Raw genomic sequence first — 21953 nt, 5'->3', positions numbered from 1 at the left:
CGTTGATGGAAGATTTGTCCTAGTAAAGTGTCTCATAAAAGAACTCAAGTATACCTTGTGCTCCGTTTATGCACCTAATATGGATCAGGTTTCTTTCCTCGCTAAATTTTTAGAAGTCCTGGATTCTTTTACAGAGGGTAGCATCATCCTGGGGGGAGATCTTAATACAACATTAAATCCTAAAATTGATAACTCCCAGGGCAAGGCCTCTCTGTCCTTTGCAAAAATAAATAAGATTAAACGCATGCTACATGAACGACAATTAGTTGATGTGTGGAGGCTGTCTCACCCAGACACAAAAGATTTTACTTATTACTCCAATGTCCACCAAACCTACAGCAGAATAGACTATATCCTAATATCTCACAACCTGCTGACAGAACATATTTTGGCGGACATTGGAGTGATCTCCTACTCTGACCATGCTCCTGTTTGTGTCACTCTTAATTGCAGGCATAAAAGGGAGCTCCCGTTTACGTGGAGACTAAATGCATCCATTCTCCACGATGAAACAGCACGTATGAATGTCCTAAAAGAACTAGAGGCGTACTTTGCAATTAACGACAGTGGAGATATATCCCCTACTTCACTATGGGATGCGCACAAATGTGTATTGAGGGGGTATTTTATTCAACTAGGGGCAAAGCGTAAGAAAGAAAGAAACCAGGCCATCCAGACACTAATGGAGGAGATTCATGATCTAGAACAAAAACATAAGTGGAGCCCAAGGCAGACAGACTTGACACTCTTGCAAGAAAAAAGAAGGAAGTTAAATACCTTTCTACAGGAGTACGCCAAACAGGCGGCCTACAGATGTCAGAATATGTACTACACTCTGGGTAATAAACCAGGGAAGTTGTTGGCAAGGGCCCTTAAACAACAACAACAGAGGACATATATACCCCAGATAATTGATGAGAGGGGAGTAAGACATGTTAGGAACGGCTCCATTGCCAACAGCTTCCAAAAATTCTACACCAACTTATACAATTTATCACTCAGAGATGGCTCTCGGGACATACCAGGGAGACAGGCGGCCATTGAAAACTATCTCACAGCAGCTAGACTCCCCCACTTAGACGCGGATACAATTGAGGAATTAGAGGCACCATTCACTGAAACGGAAATTAATGATGTAATTGCAAGTATAAGAACTGGGAAAGCCCCGGGGCCAGACGGCTTCTCGGTTGACTATTACAAAAAATTTAAAGGAACCCTGACCCCCTACCTGTGCAGATTATTTAACTCTGTTGCAGATGATAAGACCAACACGAATTTTTCGACACAAATGCTGGAATCACATATAACGGTGATCCCAAAACCCGACAAAGATCCGTCTAGTTGTAGCAGTTATAGGCCAATATCTTTGCTAAACATAGATATAAAAATATTTGCTAAAGCATTGGCAAACAGATTGGCCCAACACATGAATCTTTTAGTACATTGGGACCAAGTGGGATTCATACCCCATAGGGAGGCAAGAGACAATACCATCAGGGCCCAGGTTCTGTTACAGCTTGCCCGGTCTAGAAATACTTCCTGTATGCTACTTTCCACTGACGCCGAAAAGGCCTTTGACCGGGTGAGCTGGGACTGGATTATGGCAACACTTAAAAACACTGGGATAGGCCCCCGTATGACGTCTGCAATTAGCGTCTTGTACTCGAATCCTACAGCAAGAATTAAAGCTAATGGAGAACTTTCAAAATCGTTATCCATTAGAAATGGCACGCGCCAAGGGTGCCCTCTATCACCGTTGATATTTGCATTGGCATTGGAGCCGTTCCTTAACCATGTTAGGGCCTGTCGGGAAATTAAAGGGATTGAGGTGGGAAAGCTTAGCAATAAAGTGGCCGCATACGCAGACGATTTGCTGTTCTTTCTTACAGAGCCAGACACATCCCTTGCTAGACTGCTAGAAGAATTTAACATCTTTGGAAAACTGTCAGCATTTAAGATAAACCTCGACAAATGTGAGGCATATAATGTAGGAATCCCTGAACCGGTCAGACAGGGGCTAGAGCAGAAGTTCCCCTTTAGATGGAATACGCAATATATACGCTATTTGGGTACCAACATCTCACACTCTCCCTGCGAAACTTTTGCACTAAACTTTCCGCACATGTTAAAAACCATAGCTGGTGACCTTGAGAGATGGAACTTTCCACATCTATCCTGGCTAGGGCGTATTGCTGTTTTAAAAATAATGTCATGCCACGTCTTCTGTACTTATTTCAGACCCTACCAATACCGATACCTTCGAGCTTCCTGACACGTTTTCAATCTCTTTTCAACAGATATGTCTGGAAAGGCAAACCACCTAGAATTAAGAGAGAGATTTTGTACAGCACCAAGCAAACAGGAGGCCTGGCAGTACCCAATGTCAGGCTGTACCACTATGCGGCCGTTCTAACTAGAGTGGTGGACTGGGCTAGACACAGAGGCACTAAACAATGGACTGTACTAGAAACGGGACTAACGAAATATTCCCCACTAGACCTTCTGTGGACGAAGGGACATGACACAAGGGAGCTGCAATTTTCTCCCCTGAGTCTCTATACTTTTAAATGCCTTAGTAGAGTCAGACATTTACCAGAAATGTCACCTCTACCCTCGCCCTTACTCCTGCTCTCACACAACCCAGAACTGCACCTGGCCTTTAATCAAGATAACAGACCTCCTAGATCACAAGATAGGCTGACTTTAGGAAAATTTTGTGCCCAGAACAACTGGTTGGCGCTAGAAGACCTACAACTTCAATATCCAGCCTTGCACTTTAATTGGTGGACCTTATTTCAAATTAGATACTACCTACGTAGCCAGTTATTTTGCCATCAGAGGTCAGAAAACCCTCCATCTTTGAAGAGCTGTGCTCTGAGGGCGAACCTGTTCAGAAAACTCTCTCAACTATTTACTCGCTACTAATTGATCAGACCACCCCAGCAATGTCATTCTTTGATAAATGGGAAGCGGAGGTGGGAATACGTTTTAGTCCAGCCCAAAGGACTAGGATTTGTACCTTCACCCACAAAACCTCCAGAGCTGCACGTATCCAGGAAGTTAACTACAAAATCCTGACTAGATGGTATTTAACACCCTGTAAACTCCATAGGATCTTCCCCTCGATCAGCCCAGACTGCTGGAGATGCTCCACAGAAAGAGGGACGTTATCACATATTTTGTGGTCATGTTCCAAATTGAACACCTTCTGGAAAAAAGTAGAAAGCCTGGTGAAACTGGTTATTGACGGAGACATCCCCTTCAACATAGGTTTCTATATCTTACATGTAAACTCCTGGTCCTATAAAAAATACAAAAAATCAGTAGTAAGACATATCCTAAATGCAGCAAAGTGTGTGATAGTCAGGCGTTGGCGAAACCCTGCCCCTCCTGGTATTAAAGATGTGGTTGCAGAACTGGACCAGACATATCTGATGGAAAATATGGCACATATTTCTAATAATGACCTTGAGAAGTTCTGGAAGACTTGGAGGTATTGGTCTGGTATACGTGACTCTGAGGAATTGGGTACAATATTGAGGGACGGGTAGCAGAACAAGGCAGCCTTTAATGAGGGAAGGCAGAGGCCTGGTGGTTGATGGTACTTACACTGAACTGTGTGGCATTATGTCTGCAGCTAGGAAGTAGTGGGTTGTCGTGTATTTTTATTTTTATTTGATGACTATGGGGCAGTGTGTTTCTTGCCTATTTAGGGGAAACATATGCTGCCCTAGGTAAGAAAATCGGGTTGTTTCAGTTAAATATATGTTTATCAGTTTATTGATAAAACTGTAAAAAAGATCATAGGTGGTCAGAGAGGGGGGCAGGGGAGATTGTTTGCTCATAATACCCATGTGCCTGGGATTTACTTCACAGGCTGCTGTGGACCTTGGCCTACGACTGCCTTCCCTGTTCACCTAACATAATAAGCTATATTTGAGTTTATGAGTTGTGCATGTGGTTGATGCTTATACAAATACCCTGTAGATCACATTCATGTATGCTATTGATTTAAAAAGTCCAAGAGTGTACAGGACTATTGTTTTATACCTGTTAACCTGCCTTTTGATCTAAATAAAGAATTAAAAAAAAAAAGAAAGGTAGGTGCCCCGTATATGGTAGATAGGTAGGTGCCCCAGTATAGGTTAGATAGGTAGGTGCCCCGAGTATAGGTTAGATAGGTAGGTGCCCCCAGTATAGGTTAGATAGGTAGGTGCCCCGAGTATAGGTTAGATAGGTAGGTGCCCCCAGTATAGGTTAAACTGGTAGGTGTCCCCAGTATAGGTTAGCTAGGTAGGTGCCTCCAGTATAGGGTGGCCCGTATAGTTGCCACCAGTATAGGTTAGATAGGTAGGTGCCCCAGGATAGGGTAGATAGGTAGGTGCCCCCAGTATAGGGCAGATAGGTAGGTGCCCCGAGTATAGGTTAGATAGGTTGGTTCCCCCAGTATAGGTTAGATAGGTAGGTTCCCCAGTATAGATTAGATAGGTAGGTTCCCTCAGTATAGGATAGGTCTCCCGTGTATAGGTTAGATAGGTAGGTGCCCCGAGTATAGGTTAGTTAGCTAGGTTCCCCCAGTATAGATTAGATAGGTAGGATCCCCCAGTATATGATAGGTGTCCCGAGTATATAGCTAAGTTCCCCTAGTATAGGATAGGTCTCCCGAATATAGGTTAGATAGGTAGGTGCCCAGAGTATAAGTTAGATAGGTAGGTTCCCCCAGTATAGGTTAGATAGGTAGGTTCCCCCAGTATAGGATAAGTGGTGCTCATTTGGATTCCGGATATATGAACTACCCATATAATCCAAACTTTTTGCACCATCCAAACTTTGAATTGCAATTCGGATATTTTTTAAAATCCAAATTGACTATCCAAGCAAACTTGGATTTCCCATCTGAAATCCGGGTGGATAGTTAGTTCAGATACCCGAGCAAAAGGAGAGAGAGAGAGAGAGAGAGAGAGAGAGAGAGAGAGAGAGAGAGAGAGAGAGAGAGAGAGAGAGAGAGAGGGGGGGGGGGAGAGAGGGGGGGAGAGAGAGAGAGAGAGAGAGAGAGACATCCCCCCAACAGAGTCCCCTTACTACAAACCTGACATCTATGAGGTCCTACAAAGAGAAGCCAGCCACTTCCAGTCTCAGGGCAGAGTACTTATCTATGGAGCCAGAACAGGCACAGAGCAGGACTATCTGACCTCTGAGGGAAACACATACATACTTGGAGGGGAGAGCTATTACCAGGAAACAATACAGACAGCAAGAAATAGTTATGATAAGACAGTAAACAAAAGTGGGAAAGCCCTATTGTACCTTTGCCGGAGCCTCGGCCTACACATAATGAATGGGCGAACTAAGGGTGACTCTCTTGGGAGATTTACTATGAACTCCCACGTAGGCAGCAGTGTGGTAGATTATGCTGTCACAGACACATCTGTCATACCTATTGTATATTTGTGTGTATTGCGTCTGCCTGCCTTGACTCTGCTATTTCCTGACTATTCTGTCCTGTCCTTGTGAGGCACGCCATCGCTGTGGTCGCATTGGCTGCCTCATTCCAGTCTGTCTTGTTATGAATGCTTGCTGTCACTAAAGCAGTGACTAGTTAAGCAAGCGTTCATTCTGTCTACCTGTCCTGATCTTCTGAGTTCTGGTTTATGCGCTCAGCGCTACCTTGCGCTGAGCCACTAAAGTGAAAGTATTGTTTGTGGCTGTTCGGATCTACGCCTGCTCTGTGCGCCACATCTCCTATTGGAGTTAGTCCTCTCCTCCACTAAACTGGGGATATCCTGGTTCCTCGTGCTTGTGTGTGTGTGTCCTTCACGTCAGGACCGCATTGTGTGCTGACCGTGGAGAATATACCACCGAGCGTAACAGACAGTGAGTGCAAGGCTCTACGTAATTCTCTAAGGGCAGCCTCTAACCAAAAGCACAGAGACCCCAACAACCGGGACCTAAGGGAAGCCCATGACCACCTACAGAGGCAATACAAAGACACCCTCAGGCGGAAAAAACAAAACCATATCTCCCACAAACTCCAACAGCTGGAGGACTCCCTCCAAGACAACTCATTCTGGGAGACTTGGAACCATATTGGGACAAAGCCCAAGAAAAGCCCTCTTCACATCCAAAATGGCCACGTCTGGCTCCACTACTTCAGGGACATCTACAAAGACATCCCAGAAAATGCCCAAACCCTGGAACAGAAACAAATAGCCGCAAAACTGGAGGACATGGAGGAGACAATCAAGGACTTTCAAAAACCCCTGGATACACCAATCACGGTGCAGGAAATAAGAGAAAGAACAAAGCTGATAAAATGTAAGAAGGCTAGCGGTACCGATGGCATCCTGCCAGAGATGATCAAATACAGCCCCCCCCCCGGACATACATGAGACACTCGCAAGACTATTCAACCTTATCCTGAATGCGGGCTCCTTTCCTCAGGCCTTGAATGAAGGCCTCATAACACCTATCTACAAGAATGGGGACAGATATGATCTAGCAAACCACAGAGGAATCTGTGTCAGCAGTACACTGGGGAAACTGTTTAACAGCATCATAAATAAAAGGATCCTCTCCTTCCTCACACAGCAGGACGTACTCAGCAAAAGCCAAGCTGGGTTCATGCCAAACCACCGCACAACCGACCACATCTACACACTGCACAGTCTTATCAAGACCCATGTCCACAGCTCACGCGGCAAAATACACGCATGCTTTGTGGATTTTAAGAAGGCGTTTGACTCGGTGTGGCACCCAGGCCTTTTCCTTAAACTCCTAGAGAGCGGAATAGGAGGTAGAACCTATGATGTCATCAAGAGTTCATATACTGGGAACCAATGCAGTGTGAAAGTGGACGGGAAGAGAAGTGCGTTCTTCAAGCAGGGTCGAGGAGTCAGGCAGGGCTGCAGTCTGAGCCCAACGCTCTTTAACATATTCATTAACCAACTGGCTGTAGCCCTGGAATCCTCCCCAGCAGCAGGCCTCCTCCTGTATGACCATGAGGTGAAGTTCCTGCTGTATGCAGATGATCTCCTGCTGCTCTCCCCAACAGAAAGGGGCCTACAGGACAGCCTGGCAGTACTGAAGAGTTTCTGCACCACATGGGCACTGCCCATCAACCCAAAGAAGACAAAAGTGATGGTGTTCCAGAGGAAAAATCTAAAAACTTCCACCTCCTCATTTATATTAAATGGCTGCCCACTGGAGACCACAAACAGTTACACCTACCTGGGGTTGGAAATTAACCAAACAGGGAGCTTTAAACCAGCAGTAGAGGCCCTGAAGGAAAAAGCCTGCAGAACGTTTTATGCCATCAGAAGGCAACTTTACCACCTAAAAACACAGGTGAGAGTCTGGGTAAATATATTAACAGCATCATCACCCCAATCCTGCTCTATAGCAGTGAGGTATGGGGCCCGGTCACCTACCCTGACAAATCAAAATGGGACTCCAGCCCAACAGAAATTTTACATCTAGAGTTCTGCAATTATCTTCTCCAAGTCCATCGCAGCACTTCGAACTCAGCTTGCCGGGCAGAGCTAGGCAGATTCCCACTATGGCTGACTATCCAGCAGAGGGCGCTCTCATACTGGGCGCATATACAGAGCAGCAGCCCCAGCACTTACCACCATAAAGCCTCACTGAGCCAGGGTGGCGAGGCCATACAACGTGCTTTGAAACAAACCGTCAACAGCCAGCCCAGCCAAGACCACCAACACAGGATGGAAAAAGCCCAAATAAAAGGAATGATAGAAAACTGCAAGGACCAATACCTAGAGGAATGGAGAAAGGACATAAAGAACTCCCAGAAACTCGCTGTCTATCAATCACTACAGAGGGAGTACACAATGGCTCCATATCTGGAGAGGCTACACCACCACAAAGACAGACAAGCCTTGAGCCTGTACCGTCTGAGCGCCCACAACCTGGAGATAGAGACAGGGCGACACAGACAGACATAGAAGCCCCGGGAGGAGAGACTGTGCAGGCAATGTGACCAGGGGGTCCTGGAGGATGAGGCCCACTTCCAGCTACACTGCAGAAAATATGCACCGCTGAGAACCACCCACTTCTAGAGACTCTCTGCCCACATCCCAGATTTCACCTCCACAGATAAGGAGAAGGAACTCCCATACTCCCCTCCCCTATGGACTGTATTCCCATACCCCCTCCCCTATGGACTATATATTTCATCCCCCGACCTCCGATCGGGTTTTTTACCATTTTCAGGTGACTTCTGGTGTTTGATCCGGATATATGAATCTGGCCAGATACTGAGGTCGGATATCCGATTCGGATTGGAAATGTTTAAACTCGGATATCCAAACCGGATCGGATAGAGGGGTATCCGATAAAAGATCCAGATAGTGAAAAGTGGTATCCGAGCAGCACGATAGGTAGGTTGCCCAAGTAAAGGTTAGATAGGTAGGTGCCCCCAGTATATGTTAGATAGGTAGGTACCCCAAGTATGGGTTAGATAGGTAGATGCCCCTAGTATAGGTTAGATAGGTCCTGGAGAGACTGATCCTCTCTCAGCAAATGCGCTCCACCGACTCCCTCCTGGAGTGGGGTGAAAACACCTCCAAGGTTCAGAGGAAGGTTCAGCAGAGGCTGTTCTTCCTGAAACAACTAAAGAAGTTTGGGATGCAGCACGAACTGATGGCCAGCTACTATACTGCCACTATCGAGTCTATTCTCTGCTCCTCCATTGTCGTCTGGTATGTGGGTGCCACCGCAAGCGAGAATCTCAAACTTCAGAGAGTTATCAATTCCATGGAAAGGATCATCGGGTCTCCTCTACCACCGCTCGACCTCCTATACTCCACCAGACTGTGGTCCAGGGCCACCAGGATACTGAGAGACCCCTCCCACCCTGGCAGTCGCTACTTCATGTGCCTCCCATTGGGCCGCCGCTATACATTTATCCTCACAAAAAAGTCTGAATACATGAACACTTTCTTCCCCCAAGCTGTCCTCCTACTGAACTCAGGCTACGGTCCTGAAAAATCATCTAGACCTGCTCTGCTGCTTTAGTTATGGACGTTTGTTTCCTTTATTGAGTGCTCTAGATTTGTTGTACCCTTTTCTATAGACCCTGTCTGTCTAAATGCCTGTAAACTCATGTCTAATGCCTATACATCTGTACTATAATGCTTCATGCCGTGTGCACCACAAAAAATTCTGGGTGCAATATCCATCGTACTTGGCGAATAAATCTGATTCTGGTAGGTAGGTAGATTCCCCCAGTATAGGCACAGCGGCGGGGGGAGCCGCTGTATACTCAGGGTAGCTTGCACCCAGGGCGAGAAAGTAAAAATCGCGCCCTCCCCCCAGGTATAGATGCCCCTAGTATAGGTTAGCCAGGTCTATTTGCCCCCAGTATAGTTAACCAGCTATAGGACCCCCCAGTATAGGTAGCTAGGCATAGTTGCCCCCAGTATAGGTTAGCTAGGTAGGTGCCTCCAGTATAGGGTAGCCCGTCTAATTGCCACCAGTATAGGTTAGATAGGTAGGTGCCCACAGTATAGGTTAGATAGGTAGATCCCCGAGTATAGGTTAGATAGGTAGGTTCCCCCAGTATAGATTAGATAGGTAGGTTCCCACAGTATAGGATAGATAGGTGCCCCGAGTATAGGTTAGATAGGTAGGTTCCTCCAGTATAGGTTAGATAGGTAGGTGCCCCGAGTATAGGTTAGATCAGTAGGTTTCCCCCAGTATAGGTTAGATAGGTGCCCTGAGTATAGGTTAGATAGGTAGGTTCCCCCAGCATAGGCACAGCGGCGGGGGGAGTGGGTATAGCGTAGTTACAATTTACCTTCCATGATCCCCGCACGCAGCCTCTATCTCCTTCCTGTCCCAGGCGTCCATCACATTGGTAACAGCACCCCCTGTGATGACAGGGGTAGCTGTTACCAACGCAATGGACGCCTGGGACAAGGAAGAAGGTAGAGACTGCGTGTATGCAGGGATCATGGAAGGTGAGTTGTAACTACTATGCCCGTTCCACTCGTTGGTGCGCCCCCCACTCCCTGCTGCTCAATCCAGCGCCCAGGGCGATTGCACTATTCGCACGCCCATAGAAACGGCAGTGTGTATACTGTACGTTTCTGGGATGACATTATTATATCTTTAAAAGAGGGTAAAATAAAGATTGCAAATGTATTGCATTATTGATTGGAACCCCTTTATACGACCTTAAAGTAAAAGTACACTCTCAATTTAGTTACTGGGTGTATGTTATGGCAACCTCAAATTTCTGGAAATTCTATTACAGGTCTCCAGACAATATTTCCTTTGAATCAAGTAGAGAAGTGCTAGAACATGTTAAGTTTTTTTGTTGGTGTTAGAATTATGATTGATGAGATTTTCTTTCACTTCGGGACCAGGAACAACATCAACAAAAACAGGAAGATAAAATATTTATATTGAGAACACACAACACTTTAGTAGCTTGAGAAAGACAACCTTCATTAAATCAGAGCTGTTTAACTCGAGTCCTCGAGAGTCAAGGTCCTCACTAGTGATGTCGCGAACCTCAGATTTTCGGTTCGCGAACCTTCGCGGAAGGTTCGGTTCGCGGAAAAGTTTGCGAACCGCAATAGACTTCAATGGGGATGCGAACTTTGAAAAATAGAAAAAATTATGCTGGCCACAAAAGTGATGGAAAAGATATTTCAAGGGGTCTAACACCTGGAGGGGGGCATGGCGGAGTGGGATACATGCCCAAAGTCCCGGGGAAAAATCTGGATGTGAAGCAAAGCAGCGTTTTAAGGGCAGAAATCACATTGAATGCTAAATTGCAGGCCTAAAGTGCTTTCAAACATCTTGCATGTGTATACATCAATCAGGGAATGTAATTAGAGTTCTGCTTCACACTGACACACCAAACTCATTGTGTAACGCACCGCAAACAGCTGTTTGCGTAGTGACGGCCGTGCTGGACTGGTGCACACCGTGGCGAGAGTGTAGGCCGTGGCGGTTTTCAAGCCCATATGGTCGCCAGGCTGTGGTAGCTCAATGATAGAACAACAGTGACTGTCCAGCTGATCAAATTTGGTCTGACCACAATGAAGCAACGACCTTATTATCTTTTGTGTCCCACCCCCACCCGAGACACTGAAATAGCCGGCGGTCATTGCTTCATTGTGATACGCAAGCCCCTTCACCGCGGCAAGGTAATGATCACGAAGGGGGATGGGCACATGTACATGCCTTTTGTTTTTTTGTTGCAGCCGCCCGCAGTGCAGCCAGAAAAATTAGGCAGGCATGTACACACATCAGAAAAATTAGTGTAGCGGCCGTTGCTAGCAGCGGCCTTAAAAATTCAGGAATCCGCAAAGAGTCTTGGACCCTGTTGGTGGTGGCGGAGAAGGCAAGTGGCCTGCAGGCAGAGATGCTGTGTGTGGGGACTGACTTAGTCTTTGGTCGTGCAGTAGCCCTCCGTGATCCATTCCTCATTCATTTTGATAAAGGTCAGGTACTGACGTAAGCGACTTCTCTTCTCAGTGACAATGCCTCCAGCTGCACTGAAGGTCCTTTCTGACAGGACGCTTGCGGCAGGGCAAGAGAGAAGTTGGATGGCAAATTAGGACAGCTCTGGCCACAGGTCAAGCCTGCACAACCAGTAGTCCAAGGGTTCATTGTCGCTGCTTGCAGTGTCTACATCCACACTCAAGGCCAGGTAGTCGGCTACCTGCCGGTCCAGGCGTTGGTGGAGGGTGAATCCGGAAGGACTATGGTGAGGAGTTGGACTAAAGAATGTCCGCATGTCCGACATCAACCTGAGATCGCTGGAGCGTCCTGTCCTTGCCTGCGTGGACTTGGGAGGAGGAGGGTTACTGCCAGTGATACCTTGATTGCGTTGTGCAGCCACATCACCCTTAAATGCATTGTAAAGCATCATCAACAGCTTGTTCTGCAAGTGCTGCATCCTTTCCGCCTTGTGTTGAGTTGGTAACAGGTCCGCCACTTTGTGCCTGTACCAAGGGTCTAGTAGCGTGGCCACCCAGTACAGGTCATTTGCCTTGAGTTGTTTGATACGGGGTCCCTCAACAGGCTGGACAACATGAAAGAGGCCATCTGCACAAAGCTGGATGCAGATGTATTCTCCATCTCCTCTTGCTCTTCCTCAGTGACGGGACGCAACTCCTCTTCCTCCCCCCAGCCACGAACAATACCACGGGAACGTGGAGCAGCAGAAGCCCCCTGTGACGGCTGCCGCGGTTCTTCTTCTTCCTCCACAGAAACACCTTCCTCATCATCATCATCAGAGTCTGACTCCTCTCCTTCCCCACACGACTTCTCTTCTTCCTCCTCCTCCTCCCCCCTCTGTGCTGCCGCAGGTGTCGTGGAAACATCGGGTTCGGATGTAATTCGCTCCCACGACTCCTGCTGCCGTAACTGTTCTCGTTCACGCTCCTCCACAGCTGTATCCACCACTCTATGCACGGCACGCTCCAGGAAGTAGGCGTAGGGGATCAAGTCGCTGATGGTGCCCTCAGCGCGACTCACCAGTTTGGTCACCTCCTCAAAGGGCTCCATGACCCTGCATGCATTTCGCATCAATGTCCAGTTGTTGGGCCACAACATCCCCATCTTCCCAGATTGTGTCCTTGTACTGTAATGATACAGGTACTGGGTGACGGCTTTCTCCTGGTCTAGCAGGCGAGAGAACATCAGCAGGGTTGAATTCCAGCGAGTCGGGCTATCGCAAATCAGGCGTCTCACCGGCAAGTTGTTTCTACGCTGAATGTCCGCAGAGCGTGCCATGGCCGTGTAAGAGCGCCTGAAATGCCCACACAACTTCCTGGCCTGCTTCAGGACATCCTCTAAGCCTGGGTACTTGGACACAAATCTTTGCACGACCAGATTCAGCACGTGCCATGCAGGGTACATGTGTCAGCTATCCCAAATTCAACGCGGAAATGAGATTGCTGCCATTGTCACACACCACGTTGCTGATCTCAAGCTTGTGCGGGGTCAGCCATTGCTCCACCTGTTTGTTAAGAGCAGCCAGGAGAGCTGCTCCAGTGTGATTCTCCGCTTTCAGGCAAGACATGTCTAACACTGCGTGACACCGTCGTACCCGGCATGCAGCATAGGCCCTGGGGTGCGGGGGCTGTGTAGCTGGAGAGGAGATCACGGCACCAGCCAAGGAGGAGGAGGAGGATGACGACAGCGAAGAGTTCGTAGCAGGTGAAGAGGAGGTGGCTGGAGGCCTGCCTGCAAGCCGTGGAGGTGTGACAAGTCGGTCCGCTGCGCAGCCACATACTCCCTGCTTGCTGCCATCGGTCACCAGGTTGACCCAATGGGCTCTGTACGTAATGTAGCGGCCCTGCCCGTGCTTGGCAGACCAGGCATCCGTAGTCAGGTGGACCCTTGACCCAACGCTCTTCCCAATAGATGACACCACTTGCCTCTCAACTGCACGGTACAGTTTGGGTATGGCCGTTTGTGAAAAATAATTGCGGCCTGGTATCTTCCCCTGCGGTGTACCAATGGCCACAAACTTACAGAAAGCCTCCGACTCCACCAGCTTGTATGGTAATAGCTGGTGAGCTAATAGTTCCGCCACGCCAGCTGTCAGACGCCGGGCAAGAGGGTGACTGGCAGACATTTGCTTCTTACGCTCAAATACTTCCTTCACGGACAGCTGGGTACTGCTGTGGGCAGAGGAGAAGGAACCGCTCAAGGGAAGAGGCGGTGTGCAGGAGGGTGGCTGTGAAGGTGCAAGGGAGAAAGCGGATGAAGACGATGCACCTGAAGGAGTAAGAGGAGAAGTAGGGTGGCTTGTCTTTTGGGTGCTGCTTTTCCTTATGTGTTTTTGTCATAGCTGTTTGTGCTTTTTCTCCAGGTGCCTTCGTAAGGCACTTGTCCCTACGTGAGGGTTGGCCTTTCCACGGCTCAATTTTTGCTGGCAGAGAGAACAGATGGCTTTGCTCCGATCTGAGACACACATGTTAAAAAATTTCCAAACCGCTGAGCCCCCCTGGGGTGATGGCGCTACGGTGGCATCAGCAGCTGACGTTGAAGGGCATGTTGGCTGGCTGTCCATAGCTGGTGATACATGGTGCCGGACACTGCCCCCAGCTGTTTCTGAGGATGAGCTCCCTCTGCTTCTATCATGGAGTAGTCTCCTCCTACTCCTCTCTGACTCCCCCTCTGAACTGTCCCCCTGGTCATCTCCTCTACTGGGAACATACGTGGCATCCGTATAATCGTCATCATAATCCTCCTGCCCAGCTTCGCTTTCCTCAGACACCTCCTCAACTGACCCAACTTCAGGTGGTTCATCATTCCCCTCCTCACACGTTACATCCATACTATCGCCACCTAACTCAGACGTATGAGGTGGTGTACCTGCGCCTTCTTCTTGTTGTTTCAGTAGTGGCTGGGAATCAGTGATTTCACCACCACCACCAAATAACTTCTGTGAAGTGTCAAATGCAGCGGATGTGGTGCTTGTACTAGCGCTGGTGGCACTGGCTGTGGGAGATGAGGTGTTCTGTGTTAAATACTCAACCACGTCCTCACAATTTTGGGATGGCACGTGCCTTCTTCTGAGCACTGCATTTTGGGCCAGGTCCGCACAAAATCACAGCAACACCACCTCGTACAGACCTGCCGGTGCCTGGTGGCCTTCCTCTGGGTCTGCCTCTACCTCTTCCTCTACCTGGTTTGTCCATTTTGTCCATCTCGGGGGGATGCTAGGTATATGCAGTGAGCTGGGTTCACTCAACACAACAGGTAGTTATATGCAGAGAGGTGGGTTCACTGAACAATAAAGGTAGTTATATGCAGTGAGGTGGGTTCACTCAACACAACAGGTAGTTATATGCAGTGAACTGGGTTCACTCAACACAACAGGTAGTTAGATGCAGTGAGCTGGGTTCACTCAACACAACAGGTAGTTAGATGCAGTGAGCTGGGTTCACGGAACAGTAAAGGTAGTTAGATGCAGTGAGCTAGGTTCACTGAACACAACAGGTAGTTAAATGCAGTGAGGTGGGTTCACTGAACAATAAAGGTAGTTAGATGCAGTGAGGTGGGTTCACTCAACACAACAGGTAGTTAGATGCAGTGAGCTGGGTTCACTCAACACAACAGGTAATTAGATGCAGTGAGCTGGGTTCACTCAACACAACAGGTAGTTAGATGCAGTGAGCTGGGTTCACTTAACACAACAGGTAGTTAGATGCAGTGAGCTGGGTTCACTCAACACAACAGGTAGTTAGATGCAGTGAGCTGGGTTCACTCAACACAAAGCTAGGTATGTGCAGTGATGAGGTGGGTTAAGTAAACACAACAGGTACTGGGTATATGCAGTACTGGGTGGGTAGTACAATGTGCAGCTCCCTGTCACACACACAGGTAGTCACTGAATGTGCTGGGCTGCTGGCAGTGGCACACACACTATGAATTAGCAAGGCTGTGCATGCAACAAAAGTGTCAGTTTGACACACAGAAAAAAAAGTACAGGATTAGCTCTGAAAAGAGCTGTTGAGGGGTGCTATAAAAGCAATACTAATAAGCCAGGAGCAAGCTAAGCAGCCAAGAACCTAACTAATCTGTCCCTAGGAGAACAATCTGCAGCAGCTCGCCCTAGGCTGTCTAATAGCAGGCAGACGAGTGACTGTAATGGCCGCCGGAGGCTGCCTTATATAAGGGGGGGGGGGGCTCCAGGGCTTAGTGTAGCCTTAATGGCTACAATGTGCCTGCTGACTGTGATGCAGAGGGTCAAAGTTGACCCTCATAGTGCATTATGGGGCGAATCGAACTTCCACAAAAGTTCGCCTGGTGCAGGCGAACACGAACCACCGAAGTTCGCCGGGAACTGTTCGCTGGCGAACTGTTCGCTACATCTCTAGTCCTCACACCTTTTTGGAGCAACTCAAATTAATTGATGGGACTGAATAAGGAAAGGTGTGGTTCATCAAGTAGAATACATTTCTCTATTTCTCAGTCCATTCTGAACACCCTTTCTGATTTCTCTGTTATAATGTGAACCCTTAGGCCTTACATCTGGCACTGGTGATGCTTGCATAGCCTAAAAACACATGTGATAATATATCTGTGCACTCATGAGTAAAATGGACACATTACATGTAGTGTTGCATATACTGTGGTAGGGAAAATTATATTGACATGTGATAGTAAATACCTTTATTATAAACTGTATCCTTTAAAATGACACTTACTTTGTTCAAAATATTGATCAAATATTATTTGCTTACATGTTAGATCAATCCTTGTGAAGGCTGGATGAACAGAAATGAAACCCTTCGCAATTTAACCACAGAGGTAATACTATTATTTGCCCTCCCATGGGTTAATGCACTAAGTTCAGTAAGAGTATAGTAAGCTGTGCATAAATTCTTATGGTTACTGAAATTACTCAACCTTTCATTCACTACTGAAATTTGTGCTTTATCTCTCATTCTCTCATGCAATAACACTCATGCTCTTTTTTTTGTTATCTGATGTTACAGCACAGTTAATACCAAGCAGGGTCTTTGAAACTTGCTGAACATGTTCCCCCTGCTCAACAGTGGAGTAAGGTGCACTGTTTTGCTTAAGCGCAGTTTCCCACCAGACGATAGTGGCCCCTTTCTAACAAGCTAAATGAGAAGGTGTGGACGTATGTGTGATTGGAAGGAATACTAACTTACCATATAAAAGGGACAAAATGCAAACAAACTGGGAAAATACATTTTGTTGTAGCTGCTTTGAGAAGGGAGGACACCTCAAATGAAACAGATACCAGATATATGGCAGCTGGCATATATATTCACTTGTATGTCACCCTCCATATCCACTTGTCTTTTAAGCTCTTCTCATCATGTACTGCTGATCTTCACTTTGTTGTGTATTTCTGCTCTTTTTGAGAAGATCAATAAAATTGGATTTTTTTGACTGTGCTGGATCAAAACAAGTATGTCCTAGAATCATCGCCACAGAATATGATGGCGGTTTATAAATCAATAATAATAATAATAGTTTGGTGTAACAAGGGACTGCAAATAAGTACTGTATATTCTGGCATATAAGACTACTTTTTAACCCTTGAAAATCATCTGAAAAGTCAGGGGTCGTCTTATACGCCAGATGTCATTGATGCCAGGTGATACACCCTATCCTGTTACCGCCTCTTAGATCTCGCTGCTGAGGACTGTAGGCAGAGATCTGAGAGGCAGAGGAGGTAAATAAGATACAAGGGCGGGCCAGACGGGTGAAAGAGGCGTGTTTTATGGTCACCGCGCAATCTATTCTTCCATACCGCTCTGATAGACAAGGAGAGCTGACCAGTCCACTTAGGGAGAGTTGACCAATCCAACCAGTCAATCGCCTATATACTGTTATATACTGGGTTCCACATACAGAACAGCCCCAGTATCTGTTCATACATAGCACCAGTATATGATTTTTTTTTAATTTTTATTTGGTGTGCATTGGAAGAGGGGTAGTCTTATACCGCGAGTATATCCCAAGTTCTATATTTTAACTGGAAAAGTTGGGGGGTCGTCTTATACGCCCAGTCGACTTATACGCCGGAATATACGGTACATTAATCATATTTTTGTGTGAGGTCTAGCTGGATATTGGATTACCCCAAATAATAACAGACAGTGCCCCCTTCCCCCCCCCCCCCCCCATAACAATATGTTATGCAGAATGCACCTCCAAATAACAGGGAGAAAAATAAAGTTAGGCACAGTTACCCTCATATAACAGAGCAGAGCTCCTCCACTGTTTTCAGTGGAGCCTACAAAAAAACACCATACTTGCCAACAGCAGCAGGTCTACTGCACACCAGCATAGCCAATCCACTGGTTCATAACTTACATTTTGGAGTTCCCTGGCTCAGTCAAGTTCTCCGCGCCACATCTAATATATAGTAAAAATGAAACTTTGAGGTCCTAAAAAGTCTGGAGCCCAATGTTTGAGGATCCCAGGTGTAAAGTCTTTTGTTTCTGACATGGAAACCAAGCACAAACCAGCAGTTTGTTTAAATCTGACAGATCTGTTACATTTAAATATAAATTTGTCATGAATGCTAAAGTGGATTGCAGCCGCATCTACAGTAACATCCTAAAGCATATTTAGGCCTGGTTCACATTAGCGTTAAACAGTGGACCGAAAGCGGAACAGATACTGTACAAACGGAACAGATGCAAATTCATACAATGTTAACCAATGGAACTGTTCACTAGGGATGATCGGAAAGGGCGATTTCCGATTCCGCGGAAATTCAGAATTCCGTCAGAACGAAATTCCGTAACCGTTACATTCCAGTGGTTCCATGGCGGTCATCACAATTTTTGTTTGGGAGCAGCAGGCATTGTCGTTTTCCATGGGACCTAGAAGTGGTTCCATGGCGGTCATCACAATTTTTGTTTGGGAGCAGCAGGAGTTGTCGTAGGCCATGGGACCTAGAGGTGGTTCCACGGCGGTCATCACAATTTTTGTTTGGGAGCAGCAGGAGTTGTCGTAGGCCATGGGACCTAGAGGTGGTTCCACAGCCATCATCACAGTTTTTATTTGTAAGAAGCAAGAGTTGTCGTAGGCCATGGGACCTAGAGGTAGCTCCACGGCTGTCATCACAATTTTTGCTTGGGTGCAGCAGAAGTTGTCGTAGGCCATGGGACCTAGAGGTGGTTCCATGGCGGTCATCACAATTTTTATTTGGGAGCAGCAGGAGAAGTTGTAGGCCATGGGACCTAGAGGTGGTTTCATGGCAGTCTTTATAATTATTTTTTTTAAAGCAGCAGGAGTAGTCGTTGGCCAAAAGCATAGGGTTAGTGATATTATGTCGGATTGCTGCAAAACCAGAATTTTTTTTATCTTAAAATGCAAAAATATGTGATCGTAGTGATAGGCAGAAAAGTTTGAGAGGGAGAGCCTTTGAGGCTTGAAAAACAGCACATTGTAATTTAGTCAGTGAGAGGGGCCTTGTAATTATCACTGATCCATGAGGCGTTCATTTTTATGAACGTTAGTATGTCCACATTGTCTGTGGACAGACGGGTCCGTTGGTCGGTGACCACCCCACCTGCAGCACTAAATACTTGCTCAGAAAGAACACTGGCAGTGGGGCATGCCAGAACATCCAGTGCATACTGAGTGAGTTCAGGCGAGGTATCCAGTTGTTTTGTCCAATAGTCCATGGGGTCATCATTACTCTCCATACTGTCTGGAGCACTGGCCGACCCCGAGTAATCATTCACCATATGGGCCAGCCACTGGCGGTGACCACTTTGTCCGCTGGTGGTGCTGCTGTTAGAAGAAGTATCTGGCATTGATTGATAAAATTCCTTCAACATACTCAGCAGGTTCACAGATTGGCTATTGGTGCTTCTGCTGGGAGTGGGACCACGAGACCTTTGCTGAGTATGATGAGGCTTGGTAGCTTGGGCCCGGGATACAGGTGCAGGAAATGCATCCTCTACCCAACGAAGAAGGGCATCCCGGATCTGGCTCATCCTGGCGTCTGCTTGGGAGGGGGGTATGAACTGCCGCATTTTCCCCTTGCATCGGGGATCTAAGATGGTGGCCACCCATATGTCGAGCCTTGATTTTAGAGTTTTAATCCGAGGGTCCTTACGGAGGCACTGGAGCAAATGCGCAGCCATAGGGAAGAGATGTCTGCCATTAATCACCTCTTCCTGGCTATCAGAACTGTCATCATGCTCCAGCTCCACATCATCAGAATCTTCTTCCCACCCCCAGACAATGGGCTCTTCCACTTCCACAAGCTCTGCCTCCTCATCCAGGACTTGAGCATGCTCACTCACTCCCCCACTTGACTCATCACCACTGTTCAGTAGGGCTTCCTCCCCCTGTTTGAGCAGTTTGTCAAGAGCCTTGTCCAGCATGAAGGCAAGAGGGAGCACTTCTGATATGCTGCAGTGCTCCTCACCTGACCACTTTTGTTGCCTGCTCAAACAGCTCTAACATTTTGCACACCTGTCCAATCAGCTGCCACTGGTCCCAAGTAATGTAGTCTATTGGCCGTGTTCTCGAGCTATGGCGGCGCTGCAGCAGTTTCAAGGCCGCAGTGGCGGTTGCGGAGCGACGGATGTGGTCTGACACTTTTCGTGCTGAGGCCACAGCGTCCTTCAACCCATCAAAAGTGCGTAAACATTTCTGCACTACAAGGTTGAAGACGTGGGCCAAGCAAGGTAAGTGAGTGTAGACATCTTGCAAAATGTCTCCAGTTTTCAGGGGGTCAGCCACTGCCGAATCTGATCCTATAAGGCTGCAAGGATTACAGATCTGGTTTGCCTGTTTTCGTCCATGGATTCCAGTTTCAGCACTGCTTGGCATCGATGGTGCTGCTGTAGGAGCGGGACCACTTGATGGGAGGCTCAGCAATGGCAGATTGGCCTTGGACAGAACAGGTAGCAGAGGGAAGTAGAACAGGCCTCCCCTTTAACCCACGTGGCGGCACCACAAGCTAAGATGCCCCAGATCTTGCACCCTAGGGCAGCAGCTGTTGGCCCAAACAGCCTTGCCAGGAGCGCATTATTTTTCACAACAAACAGATCACTTGCAGGGAGCATCCGCCTTTTTCTGCAACATTTCTGACACAGAGGCCTGACACTGGAACACTGGTGATATTTCAGAGGAAACCAACAAGGGTGATGACGAGGTGCTTGCCGAGGTCTGACTCTGGAGCCCTCTTCCAGCCTGGCATGCAGAGGGATTTGAACTATAATGGGACTGAGCAGGTTGGATAGGGACAGGAGGCTGACTAGAAAAAGAAGAGGAGGGGCCTGTGGCTTTTCCTCCACCCATCTTATTGTAATTTTTTACATATTCGAACTCCCGTCTGTGGTGGTTGCGCACATGGCTTATCAGCCCTGAAGTGCTGAAGCTTCTGCTCACCGATTTACGGCCCTGGATTCATCCTCTTCCGGAACAGTAAAATTATTCCATGCAGGGGACGTGCGTGCACGTCCAGCAGTGGTGCGACCTGTTCTAGCACGACCATGCTCAGCACTGGACTGGTGGGTACTGACAGACGGGAAAGCACTTGCAGGCTGCTGGCCAACCGTCTGCTCTGTTTCTCCAAGCTGCTCACGCCTGCTAGTGCCTAACCAGTGGCGTACCTAGGGTATTTGACACCCGGTGCTGATTATCCATAGACACCCCCCCCCAAAAAAAAGTGTGACCGCTGTCTATTATGTCTATAGTAGGGATTAGATTGTGAGCTCCTCAGAGGGAAGTGACTATGTACTCTGTATAATGCTGTGGAAGATGCCAGTGCTATATACAGTAGATACATAATAATATGGTAGGGCATTAGACTATGACTATGGTAGGGATTAGAGTGTGAGCTCCTCTGAGGACAGTCAGTGACATGACTATGTGCTCTGTACAGCGCTGCAGAAGATGTCAGTGCTATATAAATACATCATAATATGGTAGGACATTAGGCTATGACCGCATTAGATGTGAGCTCCTCTGAAGACAGTTTGTGTCTGTGACATGACTATGTACTCTGTAAAGTGCTGTAGAAGATGTCAGTGCTATATAAATGCATAATAATATTAATAATAATAATAATAATAATAATATGGTAGGACATTAGACTATGACTGTATAGAGTGTGAGCTCCTCTGAGGACAGTTAGTGACATTACTATAGACTCTCTAAAGTGCTGTAGGAGATATCAGAGCTATATAAATACTGTACATAATATGGCAGGACATTGAATATGATAGGGATTAGATTGAGAGCTTCTCTGACTGTCTACAGTCCAGATAGTGCCTTTTAACTGAGCCTCCCTTTTTCCTCTTGCCCTGCCCACTCTGCCTGCATTGTTAGGAAAATGGAATAGCAGCAGCGTGGTGGTACATGGCGGCACAGTCATGCAACCAGCAGCACGCAGATTCTATTGCTTGCCGTGAATGGCAGTGCCCACACACATGGCCAAGAGAGTGTGTGGCATTACT

General features: G+C 47.3%; 1 protein-coding gene across 1 annotated transcript in view; it reads left to right on the top strand.

Moving 5' to 3' along the window:
- The window catches only part of AOAH (acyloxyacyl hydrolase), a 443812-nt gene that overhangs the window by 376423 nt on the left and 45436 nt on the right, over positions 1–21953 (top strand). Inside the window, exon 18 of the mRNA XM_068234524.1 lies at positions 16240–16299. Within this exon, the coding sequence (XP_068090625.1) occupies positions 16240–16299 (60 nt within the window). The remainder of the gene's footprint in view (positions 1–16239; positions 16300–21953) is intronic.

The sequence above is a fragment of the Hyperolius riggenbachi genome, chromosome 5 (genome assembly GCF_040937935.1).
Source record: "Hyperolius riggenbachi isolate aHypRig1 chromosome 5, aHypRig1.pri, whole genome shotgun sequence".
Classification (NCBI taxonomy): domain Eukaryota; kingdom Metazoa; phylum Chordata; class Amphibia; order Anura; family Hyperoliidae; genus Hyperolius; species Hyperolius riggenbachi.
The sequence above is the reverse complement of the archived record's forward strand: the minus strand, read 5'-3'. Positions and strand labels throughout refer to the sequence as shown.